Here is a 25090-nt window from a genome sequence, read left to right as displayed (position 1 = left end):
AAGTTGGGCTTATAATGTGATCAGGCTTATAATAGCCTCAGTAACAGTATTATGAGAGAGATTTTCAAATTAAATATGTGCATTACAAAATGTAACACACTTCTTAAAATGTCCCAAGACAACTTTCCAATACATAAAATATCATGGGTGAAATTCTGTCCAACTGAAGTCTATGACAAAACTCCCACTGACTTAAGTGGAGCCAGGATTTCACCTTCATGGTTTTAAAGTCTGGTAGATTGAAACAAATAATAACAATAAATAAAGCCAGAGTTAAAAGTGCTGGATCCCGTTAGAAAGAGGGGCATCTCTACTATACAACTACATGAAGCACCAATTTTTAACTTCAACATTTTCAAAGTCTACAAATTGTTTTCATAAACACTATTTTTAATCCCAGGAAAACAGTAGGTTAGAAATTAGAGGTTTATTTAATGTATTGATTCCTGTGACTTTTCCATTCACTATAGATTCATATTCAGAATTTACAAGTGATCTACATGCTTAATATGGCTATTACATACCACAGTATAAAATTAATTTTCTCTTCAGTAAGAGATACACTGTAGTTACTATGGTGAATAGCTCATGTTCTTGTTGAACAGAAGCACTTATATTGCTGTTATATTTAATTTTTTCCAGTGGTTTACTTTGCAAATACTTTGCCTAATAAAATACATTTATACATATTCCAAATTATGTAAATACAGAAAGCTAATCTTATTTTTCCATAAAAATCACAAAAAAACATTTTCTGCATAGGACAAAGAGTAAACAGGACTTTTCCATGATAAATAAAAAGAAAAATGTTTTCTTTTGTTTTATATATTAAGCACAACTGTATTTCAAAAGACATGCGCATGAGGAATAACTCCAGCCATTAAAATGCCAAGAATATTCACAGAAGAGGCCACCAATTTACTCTTATCTAAATAGAAAAAGCTAGTTAGTTAAAGGTTTCAAAGTAGCAGCCGTGTTAGTCTGTATTCACAAAAGGAAAAGGAGTACTTGTGGCACCTTAGAGACTAACAAATTTATTTGAGCATAAGCTTTCGTGAGCTACAGCTGAATGCATCCGATGAAGTGAGCTGTAGCTCACGAAAGCTTATGCTCAAATAAATTTGTTAGTCTCTAAGGTGCCACAAGTACTCCTTTTCTAGTTAGTTTAAGGTTTTGAAAAATTACTTAACTTCACTTAAACAAGCCTTTTTTGACATATAATGCTTGGATTTTTTCCTTTCTTTTTTGCAACTAATATTTATTTCAGAGTAGCAGCCGTGTTAGTCTGTATTCGCAAAAAGAAAAGGAGTACTTGTGGCACCTTAGAGACTAACAAATTTATTAGAGCATAAGCTTTCGTGAGCTACAGCTCACTTCTCTGTTTTTTCCACCAAATGCATCCGATGAAGTGAGCTGTAGCTCACGAAAGCTTATGCTCTAATAAATTTGTTAGTCTCTAAGGTGCCACAAGTACTCCTTTTAATATTTATTTATATTCCATATGTGTATTTACATATACATATGCAGACTGAATGTTCAAAGATCTGTGCACATGTTTGCATGCAGCCAAAAAGGATGTACAAAACACTAAATATACACATGCAAGTCAGGATTGTGTCCATGAAAAGGTGTGGTCACATATAAATTCATGACTTATATGCATATAACGGGGGTTTTTTCTACACAAGATCTGTGGGTGCAAAATTGCACATACTTTTAAATATTTGAGCTATAGGTTTTAATTTTGGTATTTTATGGAAAAAAACATATTTGCTGCAAAACTGTTATACATAAGTAAGCACACATAAATACTTGGTGCAATTTTGTCATATACCAACAGATTCACAAATAATTTTGTAGAATTTAAGCACAGATATGGGAATGAGTGTTTGGTATAGACTTGTTATACTTGAGTAGCTATTTATGCAGTATTTAAAAAAAGAGAGTGCTAGATGATGTTGTTCATCTAGTTCTATTCATTTTTCCTGTTTTATTATTTTCTATTTCTGTACAATTGACAACATATTTAATTTAAAACAACATGAATCAGAGTTGGAGACTGTCAATTGAGATTGTCGATGGCTGGAAGGTGGCAGCAAACCCCTCATCCCCCCAAGAAGGGAAAAAAGTAGTCTGGCTTCCCAATTATTCTAAGGGCTAGATTCTGCAAGATGCTGATGAGGTTTCCTGAAAGGTGTTGAATGGCTTCAACTCTCAGGGTGAAATCTTGACCCCACTGAAGTCAAAGGCAAAACCCTCACTGATTCCAGTGGAGCCTGGATTTCACCCTCAGTGATGTCAATCACAGGTAAGGGCACTCAGCACTGTGCAAGATACCTCAGCTCTTTGTAGGACTGAGGTCTATGATCTTTGCTCACTGGGATACAGGAAGAAAAGGAGTACTTGTGGCACCTTAGAGACTAAACAAATTTATTTGAGCATAAGCTTTCGTGAGCTACAGCTCACTTCATCGGATGCATCCGATGAAGTGAGCTGTAGCTCACGAAAGCTTATGCTCAAATAAATTTGTTTAGTCTCTAAGGTGCCACAAGTACTCCTTTTCTTTTTGTGAATACAGACTAACATGGCTGCTACACGGGATACAGGAAGCACCCATGAAACAGATAACAAGAGGCAGTGGACCTAGGTACAGGGTTCAGAAATTCTTCTCCCTCCTTTCCATCACAGAAACTCACCAGTTCCACCTAGGCAGGGTCCTCTAATACCATGGAGAAGACAGGATTAACCTCTAAATGTTAAAACACTAATTGAAGAAGGAAAAAACACTACAAAAATAACTACTGTAGGACTACATTTAAGAAAGATTTACCATTCTGTTCTAATTTCTCATGAGTCCCTTTTATCATTCCAAATTGACATGTGATAGTAGCATAGCATTTCTCAACTTCATTCAGTTTCTTATGATGTTCCTCCTTTGCCATTATGTGCAATTGTAGCTTTTGATCCTGTTGGAAACAGGAATCAAGTATTAGTTTAATGAGCAATTCTAGCAATTATAAATGTGCTGGCCAAACTTTCAACTATTATCAGACAGATAAATCAAAGCATCATACTCAACCAACAATATTCTGAATCAAATGGAACTGCAAAGAGATTTAAAGAAGAATAGTATATTTTAATTATCTAAATAAAATAATTTCAATGTGTTATTTGCTAAAAACAAAAGCTCACTATTTACTACTAAACAGTAGCTAGGGATTTTAAAAGTTTCTGTATTCTAAAGGAACATCTAAAATGTGAGTCACCTCTCAAAAACAAAAGTTAGGCTCAAACAGGTTAAAAATATTGGAACACAAATGCAAATCAGTATCAGATTCATGGACAATTATGGAATAAGTCATTCATAGGGGAAGTTTCTTCCTACCCACTGCCAATCAATGGTTGTTTTATGCCCTGAAATATGAGGGATTATATCCCTTATACATTTTTAACTCAAATAATCTAACTGTGGATTTCCTACTTACCCATATGATTTCATTTGTTTTAATCCTACTAAACCCTTGAATGAGTGATATCTTGTGTCAATGAATTCCACAGGTAAACAGTTGTATCAAATATATTTCCTTTATATTGTTGTGTTAAGTCTATTGTTTCATTGGTTATTGTTTTATAGGAAAGGGTAAATAGGAGTTCATGATTTGCCTTTTATATAACATTCATTTGACAGAGAAAGAGCTTATTTATTCATTTCCTCTGTAAACAGTAATAACCTTTTCAGTCAACTTTCATATGAAAGTCTTTCCAGTGTTCTAATAATTTTCATCTTTTTTTAAGCAAAGCATCTTTTTTTGAGTGAGGTAATCTTTTATTGAACCAACTTCTGTTTATGAACAAGACAAGCTTTCGAGCTCTAAAGAGCTCTTCTTCAGGTCTGGGAAAAGTACTCAGCATTTCACAGATAAATACAAGGTGGAAAAGACTGTTTGCATAAATAGTTAACACACTGAATGGAAGCTTCACAACTTTGCTAGCTACTAAAAATCATGGTCTTAATAAAGAAACTGTATTTATGGCTTATTACAACATTTGTAACCCACTAGCCCCCTCTTTTTTAGACCTATGACTGCAGAGGTGTTAACAGCCCACTTCACCTTGAATGGTCTCTTGTAACACGTGTTAACTACTTATGCTAAACAATCTTTTCCACCTTACACTGAGTACCTTTGCTAGAGCTGAAGAGCTCTGAGTAGCTCAAAAGCTTTACTCTTTCACCAACAGAAATTGGTCCAATAAAAGATATTACCTCACCCACCTTGCCTTTCTAATATCCTGGAACCAACACACCTACAACAACACTGAAAACATAAATTTTTTCTGTGACATGGTGGCCAGAGATGAACTATATTCTAGGTGACACATCACTCATTTATTCGCAAAAAGAAAAGGAGTACCCGTGGCACCTTAGAGACTAACAAATTTATTAGAGCATAAGCTTTCGTGAGCTACAGCTCACTTACTAACAAATTTATTAGAGCATAAGCTTTCGTGAGCTACAGCTCACTTCATGCATCCGATGAAGTGAGCTGTAGCTCACGAAAGCTTATGCTCTAATAAATTTGTTAGTCTCTAAGGTGCCACGGGTACTCCTTTTCTTTTTGTGAATACAGACTAACACGGCTGCTACTCCGAAACCACTCATTTATTGTAATGCAGATGTAAAACTACTTATTATCCCTTTCTTTACTTTAGATTTTAGTCTCTCTTCTGGTTTGTTCTGGTTTGGTTTGTTGTGGGTTTTATTTTTTGTTTGTTTTATTGTTGTTTTTGTTAGGTTTTTTTTTTAACTATTAAATGTGCTCAATTTTCCTTTTAATTTCCTTTAAAAATACAGAAGCAAATTCATCCCTGTGTAACTCCATTAATTTACTTGGACATACATTGCATTTGTTAAGCTACTAGGGAATAACACAGAAATCAAAAAGGTTGGGCCAAATTCATTCCTGTATGTAACTTCAGTGGAGCTAAACAGGGATGAATTTTGCCCAACATGCTTGACTTCTGTGGTGTTTCCTTCTTGCAGGCTAACAAATTCAATGCATGTCCAAGCATCAGAAGATGATAAAATTTGATGGTAATCAAAAGAAACGGGCAGCTTAAGACTAGCAAAATAGGATATATATATATAATACAAATTTTTCCATGTTGTATAAGACAATAAAATTAAACTCAACAGCAAATTGCAAGTTGTAATGGAAGCACAGATAAAGAAACAGCAACCACTTATAAAATCATTTCCAGCTATTCAACCTATGAATTTTCATATAATTCTTCTCTCTTTTCCAATCCTTTACTTATGTCAGCACAGAAAAACCATCCAAATAACTGCATTTAGGTAATGCTAGGGATGTGAATGAAACCAACAAAAATAAGAAAAAGAAAGTTAATGATGACACTTGATTATTACTTTTTCTTCTGACAGTGGTTCAGACATGTTTATTTTATTAGAGACTCTCACATGAAGTGCAAATTTTTCTTCTGCTCCAGGCAGATGGTGGTAGAAGGAGCCTAGAAGCCTCTAAGGTAGGCATTCCTTGCTGATAATCCAGCTATTTCCCTCCATCATGCTTTAGGTAATATGCCATCTCAGCTACGCCAAGCTGGCTTGAAAGACGTATACCACAGAGTAAGGCTTCAATGCCAGACACACTATATTGGGCCATAACTGGAACATGGCAAATCAGTCCCAGGGATGGAACCACTTGTGGCCAGTCCAGGAACACCCATAGCGTCTTTCCATGGCATCAGACAGCTCAGAAATTTCAGTAACGGTGGAGTTACCCACACCCATGAGGGACTTCCTGTCAAGGTTTAGATTTGGTTCATTTGATTCAGTTACTTATTCAATAAACTCATGACCTGTATAACCACCAGATAATTTCCTGGTCTTTGTTTCTTTATTTGTGGCCTGGCATTAAGTAATCCATGCTTATCTTTTCTTCTTGCCTCTAGGTCTTGTGCTCTGAAGTAGCCAGGCACAGCATGATAAGCTAAGAGCCATGTCAATTTAAATTGAATTTCTTTTCTGTAATCTCTGTGTGTGTCAAAACTTTAAATAGATCTATATATAAATTTATATATTGGTATGTTCTCCTCCCGATGCAGGTAATTTCCATTACTCTTAAAGATTTGATTAATTTTCATATTAAATGAGATACAACGTAGGGCAAATTGACTCTATAGTGCAGGACCTATTTTTAAACCCCTGGCTTACTTTAGCAAAAATGCATTACAATACATGCATCATATTTAAAATGTTACAAAACCATGTGTGTTTTAAGAATCCCAAGCTTTGACAATATCATACTTTGAAGAATTATGGCAAAATCTGAAGGAAATTTCTCCCAATCTTCTGTTTTTTTCCTCCCAAGATCTGCAAATTTTTTTAGTTTTGTTTTTTAACTTGGCAATATTTTATCTTACTGTTTTGTCACCTTCTTTCCTCATGATAGGTAAACATGCCAGTCCCCCTATATCCTTCTCAGTGGGGAAATGGAATGTCATTGCCTTCACATATTCTGAAAAGATGTTCGGCTAGGAAGAACGTGCTGATTTGCTATTTTCCCCATGTTCTTGCCAAGGGAGAAAGAGACTGGCCTCTGTCCCTCAAAGGCTGGCCCAAACGTGAGTTCTGATGGAAAAGCCACACTCCTGGCTTCATTCCCAGTAAAGGTAATCAGACTGGCTTGCCACTTCCTTAACGTCCTTCCCGGCAGGACAGTCTTCTACTCAGGCCCTAACATCCCTCCGCTAAAATAATTGTTGGAAATAAAATAGAGGAAATCTGGAAGGACTCTGTAGGAGAGAGAGGGTTTGATCCTGGAGCTTTCACAGAAGTCTGTTCCTATTAGAGTGGGAAGCCATGGAATCTTACTTCTCCATCCTACAGTCTGACACTCCATGTGGAAGGATAACTACAGTGCCCTTCACCTGAAATAAAGACAAGCTGGGATGGGGAGTGGAATTGGTTGTGGCCATGTTGTTTGCTGAAACAGAGTGATTTTCTTGGTGGAATTAGTCCAGGGAAATGGCTCAGGGCCAAGTAGCTTGCTGCAGGGAAGATACAAGATGAAGTGTTCACATCTGAGGGATATACTGGGAATGGAGACACTAGTAGTCAGATATATGCAGTGAGGCTGAAGGTGGTAACTGGGAATTGAGAGTACCTGGGAGACAGAGAAGTTATTACTGCAGGAGACTTGAGGCATGATGATGTGGAAATTATGCACAGAGAGCTATCAAAATCTGTAAATCAAAGCAGGAAAATTTGACCCATCAAATATTTCCTACAAATTTTTTCCCCCTAAAGTCAATCTTTTAAAAAAAATTTAATGCAGTTCAGAACAAGTTTTATTGTTTTTCAGCCATGAACAGTTGTGGATGAATTACTAAAAATGTTGAGACTGCCAAGATAAAAATCATATTCATATAAAAATTCCTTATGTGTCCCTAATATTTTAGATTATTAAGAATAAAACAGTTTATGAAATATAATTTATTTTTCACAAATTAGAGTGTTTACTGTTTTCATAATGCTCAACTTAGAGAGAGTGAAACTAGACTGATTACTTTTCATATAATATTGCTCCTTGGTTCTCATGCATAGCATAACGTTTCAGATACTATTGGGAAAAGTCTGAGAGGGGGAAAAACCTAAAAACTTTAGCCCGATCCTCAGCTATATTTGAGGATAACACAGTGCAGGCTGGGGAAAAGGCAAAAAGATGATAAAAAGCTCACCCTGCATCTATTCTGTGCCAATCCAGCATCAGAACACTAAGTTACATGAACTGCCAAGGGACTGATAATGGCTGCTAAGGATCAGCAGGGTTAAGGAGAAGACGTGGCCATGACCTCTTTCCTCAATCATGCCCTCTTGGATCTATGTCAGCTACAGGAGAAGGCATGGCACAGGAGCCACTTTCACCAAGCCTACACGATCATCCCCTATACTGTCTTGATCCTCCCACGGACTAGAATCCACAGGTATAAAAACTAATATACTACACTGGGAAATCGGGGCCTTTGTTTTCATTGAAACAGGAGGGAATGAAAAAGGATGGCATTAAAATTTTCTATTAATATTTGGTTTTCTAAAATCTTTTTCAAATACAAAACCAAAAATTGTGCCCGGTTGGTTAAAAATTCTAACATAATTTATATGACAGTCTCATAAATGGATAACAACCCACAGCAACCTTGATTCCCACACAAAACTTGATTGCACAACGTGATTCTCTATGGTGTGCACATAATGTGTGAAGATTGCTGTTTTACAGATTAAAAGAGTGCACAAGCCCACAGCAACACATCCAGTCCCCAGCAGAAGCAAATGTTGCTATCCGGCTGGCAGGTTTTCTAAGATACAGAATATGAATTAGGCATTGTTTCTGCTAATTTTCAATGCACTAGCCAGGGCAGAATTTGACCCTTCTTTAACAGAAATATAAAGAATGAAACAATCTGGCATATAAATAAGCATCAAATAACTAATGCCTTGGGAATTTTTTTTGTTTATCTATTTTCTACGTCACAATCTCAAAGTCCCTAGACTGGCCACTATCACTCACAGTGGCTACAAATCTATCATCTTTATTCTCTCAGAATCTCTTTGATTTCAACAGGACTCAAGGAGTAAAGCTGTCAGAACTTGACCCAATCTAAAATGCATTATTGCATTGCTACACAGATAGATAAGATAAAGGAACTTCTATCTACCTCCTTATTTGGCCCCATCAACATAGATTCTGAGCACCTATTATGAATAGAGCTAAGAGAATATGAATTACAGAAAGTAGAACATGTCCAAAAAAGGGGTTTCTAACATGTTTTCCCACATATTTCTAGGAAATTATTAAGAGTACCTATTTATTCATCTAGGTTCTTACAGTATATCAGCACTGTAGTGTTTGAGTGTTTCCAAGGCATCTGAAGACAATTATTTAATGATTATGAGTTTTAAATATATATATACACACACACACACACAACATAAAATACAGGGATATATAAATAAGCAACATTTCATTAAGAGGCGTATGTACACCTCTAGTTTGCAAACAAAAAGTGTTGTAATTTAAATATTATTCTCTTTCATGTGGAAGACAGAACATGGGAGCTCAGTAAAAGACAGTACTTGAAGGGATATAAATATAAATTCAGTAATTTTGTATATTTTAACATTTTTCAGATAACAAGTACTTGTTTAACAACAAATGCAAGTTAAAAGTGAAATAAGACAAAACACACTTTATGTTGCCTTTGATCTTTAACTTGTAGCCTTATCTCCCAGGTCAAAGGACACATTATTCAATTTCACCACATTTTGTGTAAAACCACTGTAGCGTTGAAGATGACTTTCAGTACAAATGTCATGGTACTTAAAGCTAAACTGGACTCTAGTTTTTGAGCTTCTTAATTAAAATCACAGTTTATAATGGTCTGACAATATTATCTTTATTCTTTCCAGTTGAGCAGCAACAGAATTTTCACAGCTTCTATTCAATCAAGCTTAGCAATATTTCTGCAGCTCGCTCTTTCACTTTCTAAAACACACAACAGGATTCAGAGTGACTAAACTGTCACTCTATATGAATTTATATTCAATGTCAAAGGGAGTAAATTGCCTCTCCTCTAATTTTTGTCTCCTTGGATCAAATCTAATTAATATTAAAAATAACTCTAAAACCCCCGCAAATGTCATATCCTTTTTGCTAACATATTAACTTTTAGACATATCATTGTCCCTGACTATCCCATCCTAATGCAGCCAACTCTAGGCCATGCCTTATAATTTTAAGGATAATGTAATATCGTTATTCTTTTTATGTTCTGTAAAAAGAATCTTTCCTGGCTCTAATAAGCAAAAGTTAACAAACCACATAAACTCTACAAACTAAGGAATATTTCAGTTTTAGAAAAAAATATTCCAAATACTAAATTAAAGGTTTTTATAAACAATTCTGCAATTGTCAGAATATAGTAAAAAGAAGAGGAAAAAATTTGAAGTATTTTACATATAACAAGATGATGTGACCTCTTTCTTTTAGTTAGGTCTAAACAAATAGTTACTTTTCATATCTTATTTCTAAAATTCTGTCAGTATTTTCATTACAATCCTCCCAATCTGTTGGGATTATTTTGTCACTGTAAAAATTCTTGGCCTCTTTCTTCTATAGTCATCTACAGCTTTTGCAGTTTCTTACCATTTCATTCAATTTCTTCTGTAAAGTGTATTTTGATATCTGTAAAAATACAAAAAAGCTATACAGTTAATGTTACATTATCATTTTTCTTTACCAATCTTTACTGAAGAATGCATACATATTAAATATTTTGTTTATATTTTCAATGTGTACTGAAGATTTTGTTCATCCCAATGAAGTAATACCTTTTTTTGGTTCAATTACTGTAATGGTTCTTTTATTGTAAGACTAAGATTATAACATTGCACTTATTTAAATATCTAAAGACTGCAAAAGAAATCAGTGAAATTCTAATGCAAACAAATTAATGTAAAAGAGCATAAATGTGTATTATGACATACATTTTATTTTAATAAATTTTAACATAATATAAATCAACACAGTATTTTATTAGTAAATTTTTTAATGCATTTACCAGAATTAAAGACCAGGTTTGGTGACCAAATGTGAAAATGTCAACTACTGGTGCCTGTGAAACTTTCTCATGGTTTCTAATTACTTTAATATAGTTGTTTTAGACCACATTTTATTATAAATAAATTAAATCTCAGTCCAATTTTCAGCTAAGGCAATGGCAAAATTCCTATTGACTTCAAAAGAAATAGGAGAAAATCTTTATGTATTACATTAAAATGAGGGGATCCAAGTTTAGGTGCTGCCTACCATACTTTATTCATAAGTCAACAGGTGATAGCAGTGCTAAAAAGTGATATACATTTCTCCTCCACCATCCACATATTTGGAGGGAGCTATAACCAACTTTCACTAGAGGGAAGATCACCTTCATGTAGGGCCTTTGCAAGAAACAGGGGAGAAAGAAGAAGTAGAAATTGGAGAAATCTCAGAGTCCTAGAGGAATTTAGAACCTGTTCTCTACTGAGAACAAATAGATAAATAGCTATTATAAATGCCTGAAAAATAAAGACATTTTAGTACAACTCTTGCATTTCTTATTAATGAAAAATTCCCATTTGAAGTCATTATTGTAATACTTTCCACTCCAGTAATATCCACTGCAGAGTATCAGTGTCAATGAGACTCTTGAGTCAAGTAATCCCTGAGTAAGATTAGAAACATTTGATCTCTTATCTTTTATCTCATAAAACATACAAATGTTAGTGATATTTTAATACCTTTAACTATAGCATTATTTTACTGCCAGCACATATTATTATCATTTGCAGAAGTGATAAAATGTTTAGGTCAATAGCCACTATCCTGGACCTTTGAATATATGAATGTACAATCCTAAACATTAAATACTGATTTTGAATATACAAAAACTTTGCAATAGTGTGAGATTTACCAACTAACTTAAGATCTTGAAGACTTTAGATCTCAAAGATTACCATCTATAAAATCAATAACTGGAACTTTAGTTGCAATTCTTGAATCTTGTACACTTGTACATGTAATCCTTCAACATTGGTAAGCATAAACAGAAGCATTCACTAGTGTTTCTGTTGTTAAGAGACTGACATTGTTTCAATTTTTAATTCATATTATGAGAAATTTATCACTTGAATATAAAAACTTGCTTTGCACTAAAATTTTGCATTGAAGTTTCAGTTCAGCTGGTAGTGTTCTATAGTGCCTTGTCTATCTAGCTAACGTATTAATAAGACACTTATCACCTTGGTATTGATGAACCCAGACCAGCATGTGAAAGATCAGCGTTAAGTTTCCAATATCTCCATCTGGTAATGTTGCAAAGGAAATGAGTTCAGCCCGTTGGGAAAGAAGTACCTAATTTCATTCAACAACAATCCTCATAGCCAATTAAGATTGCCATCATGGGCATAATTATGGTGGCTGGCCACAACATGCAGTTTCAAGTGATGGCTGCAAATAAGAGGTGACCCTCAAATACCATCAGGGATACAGAGGATAACTAAAGAAAAAATATAATAACCAAGAGTCTTGTTTATGTAGACCTTCTGGAAAAAACACATTTTTGCACAAGGAAGCCTAGAGAACAATGAATCAATTTAAGGTGGAATTCTGACAATTTAAGAAAGTGATTTAAAAACTAAGAGTGAAAAATTATAATCTTGAGCAGAAATTTTACTTTAAAGAAAAGAATGCAGACCTATAGTATTTAAAAATTCATACTGAGGATCCCACAGCTGACTTTGGAGACTCCTTCTCCATTCTTTCCCTTTTTCCTCTTGCTTTGTCTCTTTTCTCTATCTTTCCCTAATTCTCTGGTTTATCCACTCTGTTCCTTTCCGCCCCACACACTCCAGCTCTCTCCTTTGTTCTCCATCATCCTCCCACACTGCATTCTATCTTCCTGTCTTTCCCCTCTCTTTCTTTAATTCTTGAATCTGCCTGTGGGCAGCTGAGGCTGCTCTAACTCATGCCAGGGGCTGAAATGGGTCCCGGATCAGGGCAACAAAAAGGTGGCTTCAACACAGGTGTGACCTCCTGTTCCCTTAAGCCCTGGACACTGCAGAACTTGCCAAATACAGAGATTGAGCCCTACATGCACTGTTATATCTAGGTATAATAGGCTGGGTTAAGGAGGTTCAACCTCAACTCTGAACATACTTGCGTTGATAAATTTAAATCAAAATTCTTAACATCCTATGAAATATTTTTTATTTCAGTTTATCTTACTTAAGGAAAGCCACGAGAACCATTATTACACTTGCTGTCCATGTATCATGGTCAGCAGACCATGAGCTACACTATACACCACCTGTTCTATGTCATTGTTTGAACAAGAAAAACAAATCCTTAGAAGGCTAGCCATGTGGAGGAATTTCTTTTACTTTTAAAATATTTTCAACATTAACCAGATGATGAAATATGTAGAGTATGACACCCAAAGATACCACTCTATGCCGTAAAGTTAAGAAGAACAGAATATGTAATACAATATCAATAACCTTAGATCCAATTACGCATTGCTAGAAAAGAAAATCTAATATAAACAATTTAAAGTTCTTGAAAAACAGTAATAAGTTATTAATGTTTCATATATGACCTTTATGATAATACAAGAAATGCTACTTAAACATTAGGATGAACCATGAAAACACCTACAGCAATTACTGCTTTCCCAATTATGGCAACTGAAAAAAAAATCTGTCTACATCATTTAGATCAGTGGTTCTCAAACTTATTTGATCAGGCACCCCTTCTTTGTGCCTATAGTAGTCATTTATGCTCTCCCCAAACTACATATACGACTACCCAGCTCTGAAGGCAGAGTAGAGAGAAGTGGCTGCTGGCTGGCTAGGCATCCATCTCTGAAGGCAGCACCGCACCAGCAACAGCACAGAAGTAAGGGTGCCCCATTGTCACTCTTACCTCTGCGCTGCTGCTGATACCCCAGGGCTGACAGCCAGAGCCCATCACCTCCAGGTGAAGGATCATGGGGAGAATGAAAGCCTGAGCCTCGGCTGCCTCCTGGTCTAGGGAATGGAGCTATCTGGGGCTGACAGCGAGAGCTCTTTAACAGCAAAGCGCAAAGTTGGCACCTCCCTTGACACATTCCCACATCTCCCTTGGGAGGGCTGGTCCCATAGTTTGAAAATTGCTGATTTAGAGTAATTCTTCATTCATCACATGCTTAAATGTGTTGCTGAATCAGTGCCAGATAGAGGGGGAACAAGAACAAATATCAACTCAAACTAAAATTTTAGACTTTTCCTCCCTCCTTTAAGAGTTTATTGATAAGAATTTAATTATCTTTTTTCCCTACAAAAGGACAGTATGCAATGAGACAGAATAAAGAGAGAGTATTTGGAATCTGATTTGGATTTTCATTCAGGTCCAGAGATTTGACCACATTTTAGCTAATTTATTTAAGTTAAATAGAAATAATATAAACAACTTTTGAGGGTAAATCACAATATCAACTGAAAGAATCCAGGCATCCATTCTCCAGTAACACTATAAATACTTGCAAATGTGAGACTCTTTTAGAAAAAGGAAAACTTAAAACTAAGGCTATGTCTACACTAGCACTTTCGTTGGTAAAACTTTTGCCAGTCAGTAGTGTGACAAACAACCCCTTGACCAACATAAGTTTTACCAACAAAAGCACCGGTGTCAGTGGGAGAACCTCTCCCACCGACATAGCTACCGCCACTTGTTGTGGGTGGTTTAATTATGCTGACAGGAAAGCTCTCTCCCGTCGGCCTAGGACAACTACATGAGACATCTTACAGCGGCGCAGCTGCAGCACTATAGCTGTGCTGCTGTAAGGTCTTTAGTGTAGACATAGCCAAAGCCATAGTAACTAGCCAAGAAATCTGTGCCATAATTCCATATATAAAAATAGCTTGAGATGTTGTACTTATGATAAAGTTGAACCATAATATCAAGAATCTGGGTGTCTATCCATAAATAATACCATTTACCCATGCCAGCACTAGTCGGAATGTGTTTAACTACTTGCATGATGAGATGTTACTTGTGCATATATGGCAGCAGGGATCTACCCAAAATCACTGTCCAGAGGGATGTCACCAGTGTTCAAAGCTATGATGATGGTATATGAGTGTCAGTGTCACCATCTCAAGATTCATTTGCTAATATTAGTTCATGCCAATAGCAGTAAAATGATTGCCCTTCCTAATACCTTCCGATTTAGAAGACAGGTGATCAAATGATGTTTATGTCATCTCTTCAATTTTAAAAAAAATATCCAAAGTTAAATTTATTATGCTGACTTAGTAGTAATGGAAAGAGATTTTAAAAATTGATTTTGAAAGAGAAACGAGAAGCAGCACTACCATCAATCTTTCAAAAATGTTGTAATAAATTCATAGATTCATTCATAGGTTGCAAGGCCAGAAGGGACTATTGTGATAATCTAGTCTGAACTCCTGTACAACTGAAGCCATAGAACTTTCCCAAAATAATTCCGAGAGCAGATCTTTTAGAAAAACATCCAATTGATTTAAAATTAGTCAGTGATGGAGAATCCACCATGGCTCTCGGTAAGTTGTTCCAATGGTTAATTATTCTTCGTGTTAAAAATGTATGCCTTATTTCCAGCCTGAATTTGTCTAGCTTCAACTTCCAACCATTGCATCATGTTATACCTTTCTTTGCTAGGTTGAAGAGTCCATTATTAAATATTTGTTCTGCATGTAGGTACTTATAAACTGTCATCAAGTCACCCCTTAACCTTCTCTTTGTTAAAATAAATAGATTGAGTTCTCTATCACTGTAAGGAATGTTGTCTAATCCTTTAGTTATTTTCATGGCTCTTCTCTGAACCCCCTCCAATTAATAAAAATGTTAAATAGCATAAGGCCAAGGACTGATCCCTGCAAGACCCCACTAGAAAGATACCCTTTTGATGATGATTCACCATTTACAATTACATTTTGAGAGCTATCAGTTAGCCAGCTTTTAATCCATTTAATGTGTGCCATGTTAATTTTATACCATTCTAACTTTTTAATCAAAATGCCATGCAGTACCAGGTGAAATACCTTACAGAAGTCTAAGTATCAATACTATTACTTTTATCAGCCAAATCTGTAATCTCATCAAAAAAGATATCAAATTAATTTGACAGGCTCTATTTTCCATAAACACATGTTGATTGACATTAATTATATTACCCTCCTTTAATTCTTTATTAATAGAGTCCCAGAAAAAGTGAAAGCAAGAGCCTGATGCTAGCAGTACTGGAGTTCAAGTCATATTGCAGCTGACTTGTAACAATCACTTTCAGAAATGTCAAAATCCCAGGCTTCACAGAAGGTATTCTAGCACAATTAGCAAGACAAATGTCACCAGTCTTATTGAAAATTCTCCTTCCAGTTAATCTGAAATTGCAAAGTGAGCATCTGAAGTATAACTACCTTCTTGCCCAGAGCAGAATAAATGACTAGCCTACTCAGCCAAAAGTAGGAAAACAATTAGAAGCTGATAAAACTAGAAATTTGGCAACACATTCCACTGTCAGAAATTCTCTCCTTTCTTAAACTAAACATTCCCTACTCCTACTCTCTAAGTCAACCAATCTCAGAACAAATGTCATTTTCTTTGTCTTTAAGAACAATGCTATCATGGGCTACCTTCCAATATAAATATTTTTTTAAAAGCCTTGTCTACACTGGAGATGGCCCTCATGCCATCCACCACCGTAGCTGCACCCATGCAATGCCCCATGTAGACAAAATAAAATGCTATAACTCACAGCTTGAAATGTGTAGCTTGATCTGATTTCAAACAGTGCAAATCAGTGACTTTGTCAGGCAGGGGTCAGTGTTTGAGTGACACATGTTTGTTAGTTGCGGACTATGTGGAGAAGATGGTAAACTTGTGGCAAATCCAGGTGAAGGGCAAAAGTAACAGTATGATCTTGAGGATCATTGTGGGCAGCTGTTTAGGGGTCCCTTGCCAAGGTTTCCAGAGAGTGGGGGAAAAACCCCTTCACTTCTCTGTAGCCAGAGGAGAAGACTTCAAAGAAAGAGGGCGGCTGTGTCCCAGAGAGAGCAAAGGACAGTGTTTTATACTTCATTAGCACTTTTTATTTCCCCAAAAGTCCTCCTAGAAGGGAAGAACTAAATTAAAAAACCCTGAGAAATAAAGAAAGACTGTGGACAGGCGAGGGAAACTCAGGCAGCAGCTGACCTGGCTGCTCGGAGGTCAGGTGCACCTGTACAGTAAAAAAAGAAAATAAGAGCTCCTAGAAGACCCCCTTTAAAAACAAGTTTCAGAGTAGCAGCCGTGTTAGTCTGTATTCGCAAAAAGAAAAGGAGTACTTGTGGCACCTTAGAAACACGAAAGCTTATGCTCTAATAAATTTGTTAGTCTCTAAGGTGCCACAAGTACTCCTTTTCTTTTTAAAAACAAGGAATAAAGAAAAGCTTTCCACTTAACAAAGAGCTATATGAGTACTGCATTTAACAATAAAGTTAATTTACCTGTAATGTTTTTAATGTTTTCTTCAGCCCATCAATTTCTTTTTCTTTTGTTTCTATAGCAAGCTGATATTTGCCCTTTAAATCAGAAGTCATACTTTAGCATTTGGAAAAACCAAACACATTATGACAAAAACTTGTCAACCACAAATGTAAAGAATATAAAGCACTACTCTACTGTGATAGATTCTTGACCATGTAGAACAATCTGCATGCAAAACAATCATGTAGCATTTAGCTAAGTCAATGTCTGGAATATTTAGAAATCTGCTAAAAGGAGATTAAAACTGAGAGCACAATGGTGATTTTTCCCTGCTTACAAGTCGTCCGGGAACTTTGGAATCCAAGTGGATTATTTCCTTAATGGCAGAGAAATGTGAGGCATAAACGCAGGATTAATGAATTATCTCAGTTTTGAACCAAGATATTAAATACCAAAACAGCACAATGTAGAGCCATTTACCTATACATTGGTCCAAGGTCTTCTCAGAAACAACTTTCTGTTTTCTCAATCAGCAAATATATTGTGTCAGATTCTGATCTCAATTACCCTGTGAAACTCTAAAACACTTCAGTAGAGTTGCTCCAGATTAGAGTGCAGAATCAAGCCAAAAGACGTTGGCCCAGAACAAAGGTATTTATACTCCCAGTTTCCATTGAAATCAATTGTAATTAAGGGGCCAAATACCTTTGAGGATCTGGGCCTTTGTCCCTGGAACAACATGTTTAACTCTAGTCTGTTCTTTCTTTCAGTTTCCAGAATGCTATTGGTTAAATTATGTGCTGAATTATATCTCATGCAATCTCCCAAAATCACCTGTGTGAGTAAAATTACTTCAATGGAATGCATACAGTATTAGTGCAGAATTTGTCCTTTGTGTTAACAGAGGATGGGTAAATTTATTTCCATTAAATTACATTAGTACAAATCAAAGTGATTACTGATTTTGGTGGTGTTGAAAATGGTATAACTCAGTGCAAAATTTGACTCTTCACCAACAGCTGTCAAAGAAAATTGGAAAACACCAACCAAGCTGATGCCTAGAAGTGTGTGGAGATGCTGTACAATCTAAAAAGAGCTCTCCTCTCCCTCAAATGAATACTGTTAACCATTAGGTTTGAAGGCACTCATTGCTTTACACTCAACATATTTTTTAACTGATTTAGGTAAACTGGTGCAAGTTTATGTACAGACACTCTTGTTTCAGTTAAAGAATTTATTATGATTTTGCTTAATCCTGTTGAAAAGGATGAAGCTAAACTGAAATAAAAACATCTACACACACATTTGTACTGGTTTAACTATCTTGGTTTTAAAACTATTAGTTAAATCAGTACAATTTTGTGTGTAGATAAGTTCTGAGGGCCTGTTTACATGAGAAAGTTACTCCAGTTTAACTTAAATTGGTGTAAAAACCAATTTAAACAGACACTTATTTCAGTTTAAGAGTGTCAACTATATACTGTAAACTATATACTGTATAGGGGTCAACTATAAACAGTGTAAACTATATACTGTATAGGGATCATTATTGATCATTAAAATTCAGCCACCTCTGGGGTCAAATTCAGCAACCATTTAAAAGAGTGCATATTAACAGTTATTTAAGATCAGAGATGAAAAATACTTTATCCAGTTGAAACAAGAGGAATTTTAGGCAAGTACAATTACTTAAATCAAAATTTAACCAGGTCAACCTTATGAAAACCGTAAGCATTTGCTTAATTTAATACTTATTATCATTATGCTTAATTTAATACTTACTTATTTTGTGCAGTTAAACTAGTATGCTTATATGCATTATGAAATATTAATATTTTCTTACTATATGTTAATACAGCACCTAGCACATGGGGACCTTAATCTCAGATGGGCCCTCTTGGCACTACTACTATAAAAATAATAGTTTATTATTATTACTACATGATCTTTTAAAGTTTATACTCAAAACACATGTAATGTACATTTTAAATTTTTATAACACACCTATCACATATTTTTCCATTGAATGATAACTTATAGTAATAATGCAATTACACACAGTACCTTTTCTTCTTCCATGGTAAATGTCCTTGCTTGTAACTTCATTGCCAATAGTGGATAAAATTAAAAATGGTATGTTAAAACAATATATACTATATTTTAGCCTCTGTAGGATTAATTTTATTCCTACACTTTGACAATAGAACATAGTAAGATTAATTTTATTATTCGAGGAGTAGGATTAATTTTATTCATATCCTCTGACAACAGAATATAGTTAATAGTACATAATACAATGTAAATGCTTTACTTTTATCACAGTTCTACAACAGCAGCAAATGTATGAACTAAATCCAACTTTTCCACATAAAGCTGGAAAGGAAAATTTTCTTCACCTGCTAATTTATTTTTTCTGAGCTAGCATGTTGGTTAACCCAATACTAGTGGATCGAATCCTTCAGAACCATGTGCAGGGGCCCATCTCAAGCCCCATGATACTTATTCCAGACATTTTTTCAGTCCTTGTAGATGATCCACAATATATAATTGATGGGAATCAATTAACAGATGGGAAGCTTTTGATTAATTTGTGATGCAAAGAGGTCTCATCAGGGAGTACCACACCATGCAAAGAGATCAATCAGGACTGTGTTGTGTAGTTTCCATTTGTGGTCTATGCCGAGAGTCCTGCTCAGTATGTCAGCCAGGGAATTCTAAGAACTTGGGAGGTACTCACCCTGTATGGTCACCTGGTTTTGACACACCAATTCCTCTGCCTCGGAGCAGAAAGGACAAGATCTCATCCTTCCCTACTTGTTGACATAGAACACCGTGGTAATGTTGTCAAATAGGATCTGCACATGGAGGAAGCATATGAGGGAAAGGAAGGCTTTGCAGGTAAGATGGATTACCCGGAGTCTCATGATGTTTATGTGTAGCCTGGCTTCCTGTGATGTCCATGAACCTTGCACTGTGTGGTGATCAAGATGGACACCCCATTCTGCAAGGGAAGCATCTATCACAATGATGGCCCTTGGAATAGAAGGGCGGAAAGGGGTCCGGGTCATGACCTTGGATGGATCAGACCACCAAATGAGAGAGGCCAGAACGTCCAAGGGAACAGTGACCCTGGCATCAATGAGGTCCCTGATTAGCTTGTAGGTAGAGCGAAGCCAGGCCTGTAGGCACCGCAGGTGAAGTCTCACAAGGGGCATCATGTACATGCAGGCAGCCATGTGTCCCAAAAGAGAGAGGCACTGGCGCGTTCTGGTGCAGGGCTTGTGGCGAATGCAGGCAACCAGGTGCTCATTTTGGAGAACCAGTCCACCAGAAGGAAGGCTCACACAGAGAGCCCCTCTAAAGTTTATTGTCTGTGTAGGTGACAAAACAGACTTGTGTTCATTCATGCAGACCCTTAAGGAGCTGTCAAAGAGTAAATCATGTAGACAACTTCTTGCAATGACTGTCCCACTAAGAAGCGAGTCGTCCAGGTACAGGAATACCGTACAAGTCCCTGGCATCTCATTTGGGCCGCTACAACTACAAACACCTTAGTAAAGAGCCTTGGTGCTGTTGCTAGGCTGAAGGGAAGGATGTGAAACCGGTAATGTTGCTGCCCCACCTTGAATCTCAGGAACTTCCTGTGAGACGAGTGGATATCCACATGGAAGTATGCATCTTTCTTGGCAAGTGCAATGAACCATGATTCCTCCTACAGGGAGGGAATTATCGATATCAGTGTGACTATCCAGAATTTCAGCTTTCTGATTAATATATTTAGCTGACAAAAATCCAGGATGAGCCTCCACCCTCTGCCTTTTTTGGGAATGAGAAAATATGGTGAGTAGAACCCTCTCCCCTGGTATTGAGGCAGGACGACCTCTATCACACCCATGAGAAGCGGGGAGTCTGAAGAATCAATTGGTGAGAAGGATCCCCAAAGGGAGTCAGGTGGGAGAGTGATGAGGTGGGAACGAAAGAAATTCTGTGGAGTATCCATGATGGATAATGTCCAGTACCCAACTGTTCACAGGGATCTTGCCTCAACTGTGGGCAAGATGGCCACCAAAGATGATGGGGGGTGAGGTAGGTGGCATCAAAGGTGGTTCACAGGTCTCAACCTATATCAAAAATGACTCTTGGACTGCAACTGGGAGAGAATTGAGCAGGTGGCAATGGCCGGGGCTGGGAAGTGGGCTCTTGGGGACCTCCGTCATCTGGGGGAGGTGGCTGTTGATAGTAGGATGGGTAGGTATTAGGCGGCTGTGGTCTGAAGGGCTGCCTCTGGTGCTTTTTCCTGTGGGACAGGGTGTAGATTCTCAGGAACCGCAGAGTGGAGCATCAGTGCTTCAAGGAATGCTGAGACTTACCCATCTTGTCATTAAAAAGATTGGCTTCGTCAAAAGGGAGGTCCTCAATGATGTTTTGATCCTCTCTCAGGAAACCCAAAGACTGGAGCCAAGAGTCTCTGCGCCTAACCTGTCTGGTGCCCAGGAACAGGATGCAGTGTCAGCTGCACCACTGCAGCCTGGAGGGCCACCTTTGCTACTAGTTTCCTCCCATCTACCAAGGCCTGGAACTGGGCCTGGTCATCTTCAGCAAGCTTGTCCTTAAGCTCTGCCAGCCTGCTGTAGATACTGAAATCATACTTAGCAAACAGCACCTGGTAGTTGGCTATGCAAAACTGCAGCCCGCTGAGGAAAAGATCTTCCTGCCTTTTTGACCTCTTGTCTGGTGGGCTGGACTTCTGTGTGGGTTTTGAGCCTGCTCCACAGCTGTTGTTGAACTCACTCCACAGTGAATTAGAGGCCAGGTGCATAAAAAGGAAATTGGTCCCTTTGCCTGGCATGAAATAGCATCTCTTGGCTTTTTCGTGGGAGGAGGAGACATGATACAGGCATGTGCCAAACCATCCTGGCCGGTGCCAGTATGGTCTTCTTTATGGGTAGGGCCACCCTGATTGGTCCCTGTGGTTGAAGAATATTCAGGAGACAATGCTGGGGATCCTGGACTTCCCCAGAAGAATTTGTAGATCACTAGCCCCCCTCTGTAGCAGTACTTGGTATTGACGGGATTCATCCATTAGAGAGTGTAGCAAAAGGATGACTGCCTCATCCAGCGATGAGGCGGCTCTAATCAGAACTGGCAGTACCGATTCCATGTCTTCCTCCTCGTATACCAATGAAACCAGCTGGTAAATGTGTGGGGAACAATAAGACCCCCTGAGATGTTGCCAGACATCTGTAATACAGGTCCCAGGGCTCCAATAGGGCCGGAAGGAGGGGGTCCACTGGTCTCAGCAGACTCCATTGAAAGTGATACCAAGCTTCCTTGTGACGGGGGGGGCAGGCAGAGAAAGAGTCATAGCCAGGTGGATACGGTTGTCTTGACTGTCCATCCGGGTTCGTGCGCTGTAGCGGAGACATTGGCAGGGCTATGTCCTAGGATTCCTCTAAGTCAGACAACAATTCCATTGGAAACAGCAAGACCTTTGGTACCGGGAGGTCCCGATCTGACGGATGGGGAAGGGGCGTCTCCTGCAACAGTTCATCCTCCGGCACAGGAATGTCCCAGAGAATGGTCAGGCCGGACAGGAGTGGAGACAGTCGGCGTATTGATGAGGTGGCACCGATGGAACATCCAGGGCCACACTCGGAGTTGGGTTCTCCATGTGTCCCACCACCATGTTCACCGATGGTACCAAAGGATCCTGCTTCTTCTTTACTTTACCCTTGGGAGCCAGTTCTGCAGGATCAGCCCATGATGTCTCACCCGACCTGGCACAGCTTGGGGAGAAAATGTGTCTCCTATGCGCAATCTGCTGCAGGGATCTGTTCTTATGACCAAAAGAGTGTTTCTTATTCTTGTGGGGGGGCTTGTCCTGGGGCTTTTGCTGTCAACAACTACGCATCATGGCTTGTGGCCAGAGGGGCACTACTGGTTGGTGGAGGCCACTGTATGGGGGTGTCTCCCTGGCCAGGATCAGAATGAGTCTGGGGCCTCAAATCTTCTTTAATCAGGAACTTATGGAGTTGGAGCTCACAGGCCTCTCTAGTTCTTGGCGAAAAGGACTTACACATGTCGCAATTCACCCAGACATTAGAGGCACCATTGATGCTCGTCACTAATGGAAAAGGAATGAGGGTAGGAGATGCAGTTCTTGAAGCCTGGGACCTGGGCATAGCCCTTAGGTAGCAAAGGGTTCTTCTCCCCGATTGGGGTTCTATACTACACTGTACTATGCTAAACTATCTCAAACTAAGCTATAAAACTATTAAAAATATTTACACAGGTATATACAACAACTCTCTTAATGAAATAAGAGTAAAGGTGGAATAGGGGTTCCAACTCAGGCCATGAGGATGTAAGAAGGAACTGTAGTGGCGTCAACCCCTCTGTCCCTGATTCCTCATGTTTCCAACCGAGGAAGACATTGTGCATGGTCTATGGACTCTGATTGGAGAAAACTTCTGGACTCAGGAACATGGCATGCACGCACACCCATGTGTGGAATACACATAGGAACCATCACTCAAAGAAGTAGTAACGGTTTCTTCTTTGAGTAGATGCAGCCGTATAGTTGATTCACAAGCAGTACACACAAGAGGTGGGGGAGCCTACTTAAAGAAGGACTGCAGGACTGCTCTACCAAAGTACATATCTGTTCTTCATGCAATAGTAATGGCATAATAGTTGGTAAACATATGCACAGGTGATTAAATGGCAGCCCTGCAAATGTCCAATACTGAAACGTCACCTAAAAAGGCCATTGACATAGCCAGTGCCCTTAGAGTGAGCTTGCAGCTTTTGAGGAAGCATAGTTCACACTATTTTGTATGCAGTCTAGATGCAAGAAGTTATCCACCTGGAGATTGTCTGCAAAAAGAGGGCTTGTCCCTTCTTCCAGTCTGCATATGACAGACAAGGCAAAGCACAAAACACTTTAGTCCTGTCCAAGTAAAAGTTGAGGCAGTGCCTGACGTTCAGTGAATGAAGATGCTGCTTCTCCAAGGTTTGTCGGTCTGTGGCTTGGGACAGAACACTGGTAGATATGCTGCTTGATTCAGATGAAATTGAGTCACTACTTTACATAAAACTCTGTGTGGCTGCAAGGTCGCTTTGTCTTTGGACAGCTGAGTATAAGGAGGCTCTACCATCACAGCCTGCAACTCATGAAGGTCATAGCCACCAGGAATGCAGTCTTTTGACACAGTGTGGAAAAAAAGATGCCAAAGACTTAAAGAGAGGTCCCATCAGAGATGCTAAAACTGTATTGAGGTCCCACAAACAAAATGGTTCTCTCACTAGTGGGTGCAGACGAAGGACTCCTTTCAAGAACCTTGCTACCATGGCATTCAAAAATAACAACCTCCCTGGATGAAAGGGTGAAATGCCGAAATTGCAGCCACGTGGATCTTCAGCAGACTGAGTGCAAGACCTGAAGGCTGAAGATGTAACAAGTATACCAAGATGTCCTGAATCCCAGTCAACATTGGTTGAACCCTGAGGGCCAATGACCACACTGAAAAACGTTCCCATTTGGCCAAATAGGCCAATCTGGTGAAGGGCTTCCTACTATTAAGTAAAACCTGCCACACAGCCTCCAAACATTGTTCCTATTCCTCATTTAGCCATGGAGGAGCAACACAGTGAAATAGAGAGAAACCTGAGTGCAACATGCAAGCTCTGACCATATTGCTGGTCCTGGGCAGTGGGAACCAAGAGAAGAGGACACCCTGACATACATTGTTCTGTACTGTACACAACCATATATCCAATTGTCCTCAGCCACATTTGGAGAGGGCCAAGATGCAGCCTGACGAACTGGACTAACTGCGTGCATGCAGCCATGTGACCCAACAGTCTTAGGCACATTCAAACTGTAGTTGAAGGCTGAGAGTGCAGTTCCAGACACAGATGACCAATCACCTGAAAACAGATCTGCGCCAAGGCAACAACAGTAACAAGGAATGTATGATTCCTCAGTTCCA

General features: G+C 38.2%; 1 protein-coding gene across 1 annotated transcript in view; it reads right to left on the bottom strand.

Moving 5' to 3' along the window:
- CCDC73 (coiled-coil domain containing 73) overlaps positions 1–25090 on the bottom strand; it is a 146030-nt gene that overhangs the window by 61276 nt on the left and 59664 nt on the right. Inside the window, 4 exon segments of the mRNA XM_043516829.1 lie at positions 2831–2966; positions 10224–10262; positions 17120–17194; positions 19164–19199. Of these exon segments, the coding sequence (XP_043372764.1) occupies positions 2831–2966; positions 10224–10262; positions 17120–17194; positions 19164–19199 (286 nt within the window).

The sequence above is a fragment of the Dermochelys coriacea genome, chromosome 6 (genome assembly GCF_009764565.3).
Source record: "Dermochelys coriacea isolate rDerCor1 chromosome 6, rDerCor1.pri.v4, whole genome shotgun sequence".
NCBI lineage: Eukaryota > Metazoa > Chordata > Testudines > Dermochelyidae > Dermochelys > Dermochelys coriacea.
Note: the sequence above shows the minus strand (reverse complement) of the source record. Positions and strands in the feature narration are given on the sequence as shown.